The 13,689-nt window shown below is 42.0% G+C and overlaps 1 protein-coding gene across 3 annotated transcripts in view; it reads left to right on the top strand.

Annotated features, from left to right (window-relative positions):
- PLD1 (phospholipase D1) overlaps positions 1-13,689 on the top strand; it is a 201,175-nt gene that overhangs the window by 98,384 nt on the left and 89,102 nt on the right. For all 3 annotated transcript variants that reach the window (XM_060099136.1, XM_060099134.1, XM_060099135.1), the window contains exons 7-10: positions 1,426-1,484; positions 2,511-2,603; positions 10,414-10,566; positions 13,306-13,455. In XM_060099136.1, the coding sequence (XP_059955119.1) occupies positions 1,426-1,484; positions 2,511-2,603; positions 10,414-10,566; positions 13,306-13,455 (455 nt within the window). The remainder of the gene's footprint in view (positions 1-1,425; positions 1,485-2,510; positions 2,604-10,413; positions 10,567-13,305; positions 13,456-13,689) is intronic.

The raw sequence follows: 13,689 nt of genomic DNA, 5'->3' as shown, positions 1-13,689 counted from the left end.
TTTCTGAATTAGTTCAAAGAATATTTCTGTTGTCAACTATTTGATAAGAGCTATGTGCATAAGAAAATATCCAGGTAATAGATAAGTGGTTTCCCTGATGTTTGCTTTTCACTTCCTATTCTTCCATTCAACTAGTCTCTGACTTTGCATAATTTAGTTACACCTCTGTAGTAGTTTCTGCCAGTGTAAACTAGGGTTAGTATTTTTCTCTCTGCTCCTTAGAGATAAAATGAGAACTTATGGCTTAGGATCTTGAGACATTTTGGATTCTGTGGCTTAAAGTCTGTGGTATCACTTCTAATAACCTATGTATTTCTATATTTTCTGATTAGAAAGCAGTTCCACAAATCAGATTTTAAAAATGTATGGTACCGAATTACCATGTTTTATATAAGAAATAAAATGTAAAGACCTTGACTTTCAAAATCCTTATAAAAAATACTATGTGAGGATATGTTTGATTTGGGGTTTTTAAAGATATTTAAATCCCTTTGAATTTCAAAGACTTCTTCAAATAACCCTAAGAAAGAAAACTAAGCATTTAATTGGACTTCACAAGTACTGACAGCTTTGAGAGGTGTGTAATTTTTCTTACAAGGTTAATATTAGAGAGTCCCAATCACGTATACAAAACTTCAAAGGAAAATTATGTTTCATTTTCTTTTTTTATTTTATTTTATTATTATTTTTTTTTGCGGCACGCGGGCCCCCCACCGCCGCGGCCCCTCCCGCCACGGAGCACAGGCTCCGAACGCGCAGGCCCAGCGGCCACGGCCCACGGGCCCAGCCGCACCGCGGCACGCGGGACACCCCGCCCCGGACCGGGACACGAACCTGCGCCCCCCGCACTGGCAGGCGGGCCCCCAACCACCGCGCCACCAGGGAAGCCCTGTTATGTTTCATTTTATTAATCCCATTTACAAGCCCAGATCAAGTGCCGTTTCCTCTGTGATGTCACATTATCTAGGAAGTGGTCACCCTCTCCCTATAACTCTATAACTTTATAACTACTTTTCCATGTAACTGTTATGGTTCTTCCCATAGAACTTGGTTGATGTGGAGTGTTTTCCATGTCTGGTCTCCCCTTTGCCTCCTAATGCCAGGAGTGTATCTTTGTCGTCTTTGATTTTCTGTTAAGGCTGTTATTGCCATGGTCTACTGCCATTGGTAGATCTCTCCATGAACTTTTTGAGCATTTGTCTCTTCATCTTAGAGCGCACATCACTTTCTTGATTGTATTAATTGTGTATATGCTTCTAAAATATACTCTTTCAGGGCAATACCATTGTTATTGATCTGTGTCATCTGTTGAGTACCCCAGACGTGTTTATACATGAAGGTACCTAATAATATCTTTCTGAACGCATAAATTTCCCCCCCTCTTTTTTTTGCTTTCTAAAGTTTGGATTTTTGGCCTCTTTTCAGACAGAATTCCTTGATATAAGCCAGCTGTCCTTCATCCATGATTTGGGACCAAAGGGCATGTAAGTTCCAGTGTCGGATCTCTAAGGAGAAGTGTGAAGAGTTGATGAGCATCAACAGTTGATTTTTTAACATTTGCCAAGGTGATAGAGCTCACCTGGCTTCACTGATAGCTGCTTTTCTTCCCAACAGAGTTAGAGCAACTGAGGGACCTATTCATACAAAACAGAGTATCTTGCTACTTTAAACAAGGGTGTCAACTGCTCCACTCTCCTCCTCTAACCCCACAGTAGGGGTGTTTAACAGAGGTAGCAAATATGATGTATGGGAGACTGCCTTAAAAATCAAATTACAAGATCCCTTCTTTTAATCACGTATACTAAAAATAATACTGTATAAAATGTATGCCAAGTAACAGGATTGAAATTTACTCAATGATTATTTTCCTTCATAATATGAGAGCCTGATATTACGAAGAGCTTAACTTTTGTAGTAAAGAGCATTGTTAGCAGCTGTTTTAATTTTTGTTTGTTTAGCCATTATTATTATTCTTTCTTTTCACATCTTTCAAAACCAGGATATTTTTTCTTCCAAAGCATCGATAATAGCTTTGCTCTGCTTCTTTGGCCTGGCTTTGTACCAGAACTGTAGGTGAAGGGATGCAGAAATATATCTGTGGAATCTGTGGGGGAGCATCTCCAGTGGTCTCAACAGTAGCTGAACCTTCCCCATGCAGGCATTTAGCAACGTGTGGGGTCTTTTTCAGGCTGTCACAGTGACTGGAGGGAACGCTCAGCATTTAGAGCCAGAAGCTGGAATGCTTAAGGTCCTGCAGTGTGTGTAACAGAATTATGCTGCCCCCAGTGCCAACAGGCCTGCATCTGACCAGAGTACTTTAAAAGATTAGCTGCTGGAGTACTCAGCCTAGTAAACATGGCATTGAGCTATTTGACAGTGAAAGAGGAAAAACTGGGGAGGAAAGACGCGGGAGAATGAAACGGTATATTTAGTCCTAAGTTGTGAGGCTGTATCAGCGAAGTGTGAGCTGGAAGCTTGAAGATGATGGGTTAACTTGATGTCTCTTTCAGAGAAGGTATGATAATGAAAAGATCCGGTGGACACAGAATACCAGGCTTGAACTGCTGTGGTCAGGGAAGGGCCTGCTACCGGTGGTCCAGAAGGTAGGACCTGAGAGTTTTCTGTGTTTGTTTTAATAAACTGAGTACTTGGGGAGTTTTTATATACTAGTTTTCAGTGATAAATCTTTGAAAGTCATGGCAGAGCAAATTTTAAATTAAGTTCCAGGTTTCAGCTCTATTTAAACATTCTACTCAAACTTGGACTTGTAAGCAGAGTGTGTCAATTACATACATAAAGACCTAGTGGGCCATAGAATTCAAAAATTGCTCAGCCTGGTCTTCCCTGATGGCGCAGTGGTTGAGAGTCTGCCTGCCTATGCAGGGGATATGGGTTTGTGCCCCGGTCCAGGAAGATCCCACATGCTGCGGAGCGGCTGGGCCCGTGAGCCATGGCCGCTGAGCCTGCGCGTCTGGAGCCTGTGCTCCGCAATGGGAGAGGCCACAACAGTGAGAGGCCCGCGTACAGCAAAAAAAAAAAAAAAAAAAAAAAAAAAAAAAAAAAAAAATTGCTCAGCCAAAGAACATAGTGGCCAATAAGCACAAGTAAATATGCTCAACATCACTAGTCATTAGGGTAATGTAAATCAAAACCACAGTGATATACAACTTCATACCCACTAGGATGGCTATGATAAAAAAAGATGGACGATAGCAAGTGTTCACAAGGATGTAGAGAAATTGGAACCCTCATACATTGCTGGTGCATCATGTGAAATGATGCACCCACTTTGGAAAACAGTGTGGTAGTTCCTCAAAATGTTAAACATACAGTTACCATATGCCCCAGCAAATCCACTCCTAGCTATTTCCAAAGAGAATGGAAAAATATGTCTATATTAAAACTTATACGTGAATGTTCATAGCAGCATTATTCAGAGTAGCTGTACATTAAAATATAAGCTAAAAAGATAAAAACTGGTCAGAGTTCAGGGATAATTTTAGTTATATCTGTGAGAATGTATATTATAGTAAGTGTGATGTAGACCTATGTCCTGTCCGACTAAAGACTCCTTGTGGAGCAGTATTCTTATCTGATTCTTATCTGTTCCTCAAAGCATTTATCACAATGTTTTGAGCATAATAGACGATAGCTATTTTTTCCAATAATAATTTACTGGAATTGTGAAAAATATTAAGAACTATATGTTATTTCTCTAACCTTGAAAAAGATTTATGAACTCATGTGTAAAAATGAAATTGAGCTATGTGTGGGTTAAAAATACACGAACTTAAAACTAGAATCCACCTTTAAATCTACCTTTATTTCAGATACACTGCCAGCAAAAAATACCATTAAGTTGAGCTCTTATTTTCTGGGTTTTGAAAGGATAGAAGGAAAAGATCAAGAGATTTGGCTAGAGAAAACGGAAAATTTCTGTGTTACAAAAAATGTTTTTACTAGAATAAACAGGGAAACAATAGACTAGAAAATATTTGCTTTCAAATAAACTTCTGTAATTTATATAGGGAAACTTGGGGTATAAGTAACATCACAGGGAATTCAGAGACTCCCACTTGAAGTATCTTCCCACCCTCTCCCACCCCCAATTGTACAGAACCTAGGGGAACACCAAATGCCAAGCCGGGAGAGGAACAGAGTATAAGCCAGCCTGCTTCTGCCCTTGCTTCCTGCCCCACATCATGCCTCTCTGGGAGACAGAACTTCCCAGCCCACTGGGGCCCTGGTACAGACTCCTCCTGCCTACTCCTCCTCAGTCACCAACTTTGCCTAAGGTTGCTGCTGAGTGCCAAGTATGGATTTCAGACTGCAAGACTTTGACTGAAGTCTTGCTCTGAACAGAGCAGGCTGGAAGCATTCGCAGCCCCCAGGAACAGCCCTCAGCCAAGAGCTGGAGGGAGTCCAGCCCTTTCACCCCTCGGGTGGGGTGATTCTGCAGCAAGCTCTGTACAGTCTCCTGGAGTTCCCCAGCAGATATGCAGCCCAATTGCCCACAGTAAAGTGTGTGAAAACACATCCTTGATGGCTCCCTTCCTGCTCTTCCTTCCCGTCCTTCCCTTCCTGTGCTTCCTATTAAGCTCCCTAATAAGTCCCTTTACAAACTTCTTTCACTTACATCCTTGTCTCAGAGTTGACTTATGGAGCAACCCAACCTAAGACATCTACTCAAGAAATGGAAGCCTTGGGCTTCCCTGGTGGCGCAGTGGTTGAGAGTCTGCCTGCCAATACAGGGGACACGGGTTCGTGCCCCAGTCCGGGAAGATCCCACATGCCGCGGAGCGGCTGGGCCCGTGAGCCATGGCCGCGGAGCCTGCGCGTCCGGAGCCTGTGCTCCACAACGGGAGAGGCCACAACAGTGAGAGGCCCGTGTACCGCAAAAAAGAAAAGAAAAGAAAAGAAATGGAAGCCTTGATCTGGTCCCTTTTGTCATTTATTGAGTGCCTAATGTTTGCCAGGCTGTATTCTAGCCACTGTGAGAACAGTGGTGAACAAGACGAGGTCCCTGCCCTCACAGAGCTCTATTGGAGGGGAACGCAGGCAGGAGAAGCTGACAAGCAATGTGAATGACGTCAACGCAAGTGGTGATCAGAGCTTTGAAGAAAAAGAAGGCAATGGGATAATGAGGGACTTGAGGACTTCAGATGGCAACTTTAGCTCTGGGAGCCAAGAAACTGATGTTTGAGTTTAACCTCTATGAGAAGGGGCAGCCCGAAAAGATGGGGGGGAGGACTTTGTTATATGAAGGAAATACACCTCCCCGACTTTTAAAGTCTGGATTATATCAGACTTCAACCAGGACAATCTAAAAAGATACGATCCTCCCAGGAATGAAATGTGTCATCATTTTAAATTGTGTAAATCTTTCCATGAAGCTTGAAGCCTTGGTTCCATATGAATAAGTATTTCCTGAGTCACATTTGTGGGGTATAAAATGTCAGTACCAAATAAAGATGATAAGATATAGCTGACAAAATTTGTTTTGAAAATTTCCCACACTAGAAGGCTATTGGTGTCTAAACGGGAGTTTACTTTTAAGGGCAACACTCGGTCATAACTCTCTTTGTTATTTTTGTATCCATAAGAAACCATTCTGATTGCTTTATATATTCTATATTGACAAATTGCTATAAGGCAAACAAGGCAATCAAACTTTCAGTCAAGTCTCTTAGTGACCTTGTCTCAGGCACAAGTAGAAAGAAAAAAAAATGGCAAACACAGCAAACATTTCTTCCCACAATTTAAAACATCTACTTAAACAGCACATCCTATTGATGGACTAGATGATGTTTCTTATCTCAAATAATGTCTTAAAAGAAAGAGATAAATAGTTTTTAACACATTTAGCATTTACTTTACTGAACTGTGTGCTATACCAAGAATTACAATTTTTAGACAGTGACAGTGTCTAAATGATTTCATTTACTCTCTGGGGCCCATTTGTACAGCCATTATTTAGGCAAAAGGAATGCTTTGCCTGAAGACTTGCTCTCGGCCCTGGGAAGATACCAGTGGACGTGACACACATTCCCTGCTCTCAAGGCTCTCATCTTCTAGTGGAGGAGAGACAATAAACAAGCAGACATAAATAGTTCCAGATAGTGATAAGGGCTATGAAGAAGCTAAACAGGATGGAGTAGTGGGTGGGATGGGAGCCCGGGAAAGCCTCCCTGTGGAGGAATGTTTAAACCAAAGGTTGATGGATAGGAAGGGACTGCCCATGGGAGGATCTGGAAGAAATAATTTCTGGGTGAGGAATAGCAAACGTGGAAGCCCAAAGAACAAGTTTAGCAAGTCTCAGGACCAGTGCGACCACCGTGGTGGGAGTGAAGGGGAGGAGACGAGGCTGAGAAGGTGATGTCTGGCTCATGTGGGTCTCTCTGTATCTTAATGACACGGCAAGTAGTAGCACAGGTGGTCACATCTTGTTAGAACAGACCATAATCTCACGTTGTTTAGAACAAGAGTACTCATAAAAGCTCATGTATATTGGTGCCAGGCATTGTGTTAAGCAATGTCCATGAATCATCTCAGTGATTCCTCACAGACACTTATGAGCTGGGCATTATTGTTGTCCTCATTTTATGGATTTAGACCTCAGGCTCAGTTACCCAAGTTCACACAAGTGCACAAGTGGCAAAACCAGAATTGGAGCCCAGGGAGGCTGACTTCAAGGCAGATGCTTAGTCCCTGAGCAGCAGGGACTGACCCCCTGAAGGCTGCTTGATGGATTCCTTTCTTGATGCATATTCTCCTGTTAAAGAAAAACATCTGTTGACAAAGAGAGAAAGGGCAGAGACCAGAAGAGGTTTAATGAATGGCATAATTAAGAAGAGCTTTAAATAAAGGCCAGGCATCAATTCACCTTATATCTAATGACTGTTGTAGAGAGCAACTCATCATTGTCAAAAGGGAAACCATTGTCTTTGGCCTTCAACTTTCAAAATCCAGCAGTCACTACTAAACTGTTCTGTATTTCCAGGCTGCCACATCTTGGACTTCCTTTCTCAGTGTGACAAACCTGCCAGCTGTGGTTTTCAAAGCCTGTGGCTCCTTCCCCATCAGCAATATAGCACACCGGTGCTCTGGGCCTGTGCCCTGCTGTCTGCTCTCCATCTTGCATTGAAAGTCAAGCTGGGACAAGGGACTGTAGCTAAAGAAGGACCTTTATCAGATATGTGATCCAGCTACTCTCTTTTACCCTTGACCAACTCTTTATCAACAGGCAGCTACATGTCTGGACTCATAACTCAGCCCCATCAGAATGCCTGAGTTACCATGTGATATCATGGCCTTGGCATTTATATTGAGCAGAGTTATGAGAATTCTCATAAAACATAAATTTCTGCATTTGCTGAAAATTATTGAGAATGTTATCCATTAATATTGTTCAATTGCCTTATTAGGTTCCAAGTGAGAAACTTCCTTTGGAATTTAGTTTTTTGGTGGGCGACCTCTTTATTTCCTTAATTTATTCATTTGATAAGAAAAACCAGGAAGGGACTTCCCTGGTGGCACAGTGGTTAAGAATCCACCTGCCAGTGCAGGGACATGGGTTCGAGCCCTGGTCCGGGAAGATCCCACATGCCGTAGAACAACTAAGCCCATGTACCACAACTACTGAGCCTGCACTCTATAGCCCGCGAGCCACAACTGCGGAAGCCTGCGCACCTAGAGCCCATGCTCTGCAACAAGAGAAGCCACCGCAATGAGATGCCCATGCACCGCAACAAAGAATGGCCCCTGTTCGCCGTGACTAGAGAAAGCCTGCGCGCAGCAACAAGGACCCAACGCAGCCAAAAATAAATAAATAAATTTATAAAAAAAGAAGGAAAAACCAGGAAGCTCAAACCCACACTGGCATGCCATCACCATAATTATATTAGTGTTGTGGTTAGGTATTTGCTTTCTGTGACGTTGATATTTTTCCTTTTATTAACCATAGCACATGTATGTCCTTTACTGTGTTATCCTGAATCCATCCCATGCCGTTTTATTGGAAAGGAGACAGCCTATATATTAAAAAACAAATGAATTAAATGAAACCATGTGGAAATCAATGTAGATCTGTCTACATTAAATCGCAAATTAGAGAGCCACTAAAATGTAATGTGGTTAGCAATTTCAGTAATGATTTGTTATACATTTCTTTTAAATGCTGAGTACACATGTTACGTTTACAGTATTAGTTAATTAATGTTCAGGTGTCTGGCCTTACCTATTTCATAATGTGCTTTACGTTGCCTAGTGTGTGATATAATACTCCCATTGTTACTTTATTTAGTTATCGACTGATTCATTTGATCACTATACAGTCTCAGGTGGATATGATGTTAGGTGCAGCTTGACAAAGTTGCCATTTGTTTTCACTTCAAATCAGTCCCACCCTTTCTCTCGCTCTTGCCACTGTCAGTGTCACGCCTATCATCTGCGTCCTGACTACGCAAGGTGAGGTCCTAACCTCAGCATCCCCTTCGAGTCTTGTTAGAATGCAGAATCTCAGGCCCCGCCCCAGGCCTACCGAATCAGAATCTGCATTTTAACAGGATCCCCTGGTGATGCATATTCACAGTGAAGTGGTGAGAAGCACTGTTCTCTATTACTACAGCAGCTTGCTAACCTGCTACAGGACATCCTTCTTTATCCTTAAGACCTTTCTTTCTAAAATATAGTTCCCATGATTTATTGTCCCATTGCCTTGCCAGGGCAGGAGGATTCCCTTGTTTAAAAGGCATCTGGGTGTTTTGTTTTGTTTTGGTTTGGTTTGGTTTTTTTGTGGTACGCGGGCCTCTCACTGTTGTGGCCTCTCCCGTCGCAGAGCACAGGCTCTGGACGCGCAAGCTCGGCGGCCATGGCTCACGGGCCCAGCTGCTCTACGGCATGTGGGGTCTTCCTGGACCGGGGCACGAACCCGTGTCCCCTGCATCGGCAGGCGGACTCCCAACCACTGCGCCACCAGGGAAGCCCCATCTGGATGTTTTTTTAGAAACACAGATTGTCCGGCCTTTTTAATGGATCTGTGGTAGGGCCTAGGAATCTACCGTTTTTTTAACGAGCATCTCAAGAGATTCTGATGATCAGGCAAGTTTAGAAAAAACTGGTTCCATGATGTAAAGTCATCCTCCTTCGCATGGCCTTCAGACCCTCCTCAAAGTGGCCTTTGCCTGTTCCCCACGCCCACCCCACCTACCTTCACTGTCCATTTTCTCATACTACACCTCCTGAAACCCCAGCCTCCCCAAACTTTCTTCCAATACAGGCAGCATTCCCACACGTTAGAGCCTTTGCTAACTTCCCTCCATATGGGATGTACACCTTGAACCCTTTGGGCTCTATGTGATGGGCTTCCTCCTGGCCTCCCTCAGACGCTAGCTCTTTGGGAGAATGCCACTAGCTCATTCTCTTAGTGAGAACTAAGGACTCCCTCCTCCTTACACACATCACTTTTCGCTTTTTTCCTCTAGTACCTATCCATTCAGCCTAGAATTGTCATCGTGCCCCACTAGCCTAATAAGCTCCTTTGAGAACATGTCTGATTTATCTTTGTGTTGTTTCTACCTCTGCCCAAACTCCCAGTTTATCACTGTACTTTTGCATCATGAGGCTCTTAAATAGATATTGGATTGAATGCAGATATACTTTTGAGAGACCATGTTCCACTGAGCATCATTTATTAATGGTCCTTAAAGCCACCAATAATTTGAAATGAACAATATGTAGATTATTGGATGCTTACTGGATTTTTTTGAAAGGGGGATTTTACTTATTCAGAGACTCACTGGCCTCTTTTTTTTTTTTTTTTTTTTTTTTTGCGGTACACGGACCTCTCACTGTTGTGGCCTCTCCCGTTGCGGAGCACAGACTCCGGACGCGCAGGCTCAGCGGCCATGGCTCACGGACCCAGCCGCTCCGCGGCATGTGGGATCTTCCTGGACCAGGGCACAAACCCGTATCCCCTGCATCGGCAGGCGGACTCTCAACCACACTGCGCCACCAGGGAAGCCCCTCATTGGCCTCTTTTATGGTGGTTTATTTTAGCAAACACCAACCCATTCCACTTTTCGAACAACTATGGCGCCTGCTTTGCATCCTATTAGCGCTGCCTGCCCATATCAGGAGCATTCTTCCAGGATTTGCCATTAGTGTTTAAAGAGCTAATGAATTGTTTTGAATTGCTTGGTGCCAGTACTTCTCAAAAAAACATAATAGGAAGATTTTTTATTGTTTTTTGTTTTATAGTGTTTTCATATTTTTTAAAAAATAGATCCCTTGTGTAAAAAATAAAATTATGTTTACTGTCTGCTAGAGTGTTTACTTCAGATGTGTCATAATAATTTGTTCTTTTTGTTTCAGTAATTCAGTACAACTTTAAAAATACTTATTTCCTTCTTACAGGTGGTTGATAGTAAAAGATTCCTTTTTACTATATATGAAACCAGACAGTGGTGCTATTGCCTTCGTCCTGCTGGTAGATAAAGAATTCAGAGTTACGGTGGGAAAGAAGGAGACGGAGACAAAATATGGACTCCGAATTGATAATCTTTCAAGGTACAAATTGGAAATATTTTTAAAAGATTTCTCTAAAAACAGAGTTTTTCTCCCAACCTTAAGTGAAGAAGATGGTAAAATAATTTAGATGTTAGAAAATTGTTATTTAGAACTCATTCTCAATCAGAAGTGATGAAACTACTTTTCTTTTTGTATATTTTTAAGATGTAAATTACATATGTACACAGTCAGAATAAATGATCCCATGTGTTGCTACGTCCCTGATTTAATAAAATATATGCCTATTTTAACAAAATTGACTACCCAATAATACCAATTTACCAAACAGATGAGTAATAATTCATATTTTTAAAAAGTAAAATTTTACTTTATAAATTGATATCCTTTTATTAACAAAACATGTAAAAAGTGATTTGATTAGAAAAATTCTGTTTACATACAGATTTTAAGAAAGATACCTTGAAGGATACTCAACTGTACATTTACTATAGATTTTATTAGCGAGTGTGTGTGTGTGTTGATAAATGTTTGTTTCTGGAAGACTGTAGTTATCCAATATATGTGTGTCTTTATATATACATCTGTCTCTATAAAGTTCAGCCTCATGTATATAAATACTTATAGATATACATTTCTCTATACACACTGACATTAAATATATATATATATATAATATAAATATGCTACTCTTAGTAATATGTTTGCATGTGTGTTTGTGTGTGTGAAAATAAGTGCTGAACTTCCTGATCTCTGACAATAGAAGGTTCAGGATTGGTTATTGGAAATGTAGTGGTGCTGCCAATAACCTCCCTCCTGGGAATCCCCGGTGGTCCAGGGGTTAGGACTCTGTGCTCTCAGCTCTCACTGCCCAGGGCCCAGGTTCAATACCTGGTCAGGGAACAAAAATCCCACAAGCCGCGTGGCATGGCCAACAAACAAACAATCAATCAAAGAAAAAACACCCCACCTCTCTCCTGGTACTGTACTTTCCTGTTTTCTGGGGGACCGTAGAAATCAGGCCACAATTCTCATTGGTCGCTATAACAGTTACTTACTGGCCGTCTTATCTCCATCTCCTATCCTCACTCACTTGCACACCCTTGCCAAATGAATCCATACAGATCCAGGTTTCATCTGCTTCCTCCCTGGTGTAAGTGGTCCTCCTCATTGTATCAAACAAGCCTAAGTTCCTCCATTTACAATCTGAGGCCTTTTATCTCTCTGCCTTTATTAGCAACCCCTCCCTAATACAGCCTTTCAGTTCTATGGAGACGGTTCTCTTCACCATCCCTTCTCACACATTTTTAAATTCCTCTTCACCTTTCTTCTTCCTATCTCCATGTTTGGAATGGTTTTTTTTTTTTTCTTCACTCTGGCTCACATCCTGTGATAAGACTGCTGTTTGTCACTATCTCTTCTACAATATCTGTTTCTCATAACTGGTTTTCAGAGGCATTTCAACTCAGTTGGAGTAGTACTAGCATGTTGACTCAAGCCCAGGCACTTTCCATGCCCTCCTGACCTGCCTGCAGAGTCCTGTGTCAGCCCTGCGGCGGCGGATGGAGAATGCCTCACTGCTCCCAGCGCCACCACGTCTCACCTCGCCCCTCGCCACCCCCCAGACAAAAGCCAAGCATCAATGTTAGGATGTTTGGACATCCCTAATCTTTATAAATAATCATTTTGTGGTCTGTGAATATAGCCCCTCCCCTGCTTCTCATCAGGATCATTGCATTTCCCCCCAAAGGCAAACTCTCCCTCCTCACTCACAGGGCTTTTATACTGAGGTGGGTTTCTCCCTAAATGGCAGGGAGACCGCTGGCTCCAACACCTTGTTTCCTCTGAACTTCAAATTTGGATAACTTACTTCCACCTCTTGGTGGTAGTCACCAATTCTGACATTTGTCATGTAATAACTTTTTATGATCTCCTACTCTGAATTTTTTTTCAGCACTTATAAATCTGTAACCGTTTAGGATAGTTTAGTCATTGGCAGTAGAAAAATCCAGTGCAATCTGGGTTGCATCAGAAGTAACTAATAAGCCACGTTAACCATGGCTGATTCCAAGCTTCCAGCCATGTCATTGAGATGTATTTTCCTGGTCTTTCTCAGCTCTGTCTCCTGAGATCTGCTCCATCCTCAGGCTGGTCCCCTGGTGGTAGCAAGATGGCTGCCTCTTACACTCAAACCAAGTTCAGTGGAAGGGAAAGAGTCTCTTCCTGGTATTTCTGAGCAAGTCCTTGCATTTATTCTCACTTGTTGGGTGGAATTGGCTAATGTCCTCATCCCTGAACCAATCTTTGAGATCAGGGGCTGGAAGATGCCATTTTGTTGGCTTTGGTGGATGCAGAGTAGGGAAGGGAGGCTGAGGGAATGGACACCAGGCAGTCCCAAGGGAAATGTCCTCCACAGGAGCCAACAACTCTCTAACACTTCGATGTAGGACCTCACCTTATGTCTCTTCCATTGTCCACCTCACAGTCTAGCACAGCGAGCTCGAGGCCTGTAATAAGTGCCTTTACACAAGTTTGCATAAGTGAATGAGGGAATAAGTAACCTGAAGGTTTGTTTTCACTACGTTGAATATAGTTTTAAATCCTGCCAAAAACGTTTAAAAATCTACTTTTCTGATATAGGTAAGGTGCTCTTTGCCTAAAATTTTCCACTTATGTTTGCTGCAGTAACAAAACAAAATGGGACATGTTTAATTCTTAAATTGTTTAAAGAGAAAGAACACAGAGTGACCATTCTTTTCCACATTTTGCTTTTCTTTGAAGGACACTGATTTTAAAATGCAACAGCTATAGACATGCTCGGTGGTGGGGAGGGGCTATAGAAGAATTCATCCATAAACATGGCCCCAACTTTCTGAAAGATCATCGATTTGGGTCTTATGCTGCTATCCAAGAGAACACTTTAGCTAAATGGTAAGATCTTTTTGCTCTAAGACTATCACAGTAGTCATAGCATTTAATATTGTAGTGGTCTAAATTCACCTAGAATCAATTTTTGAAGCTGTGAAAAGATATTATGCATTATACTTAACAAGGGCCTTTCTTTATAGGACTACCTGAGCAGCACTTAGTTTTCCACTTTTTGTTTTTATGATTTTTTACAGAGAGCTTTAGATAGCTAGCTTTAGATTTTGAAGTTTGATTTTA

This window comes from Mesoplodon densirostris, chromosome 5 (genome assembly GCF_025265405.1).
Source record: "Mesoplodon densirostris isolate mMesDen1 chromosome 5, mMesDen1 primary haplotype, whole genome shotgun sequence".
Taxonomy (NCBI): domain Eukaryota; kingdom Metazoa; phylum Chordata; class Mammalia; order Artiodactyla; family Ziphiidae; genus Mesoplodon; species Mesoplodon densirostris.
Note: the sequence above shows the minus strand (reverse complement) of the source record. Positions and strands in the feature narration are given on the sequence as shown.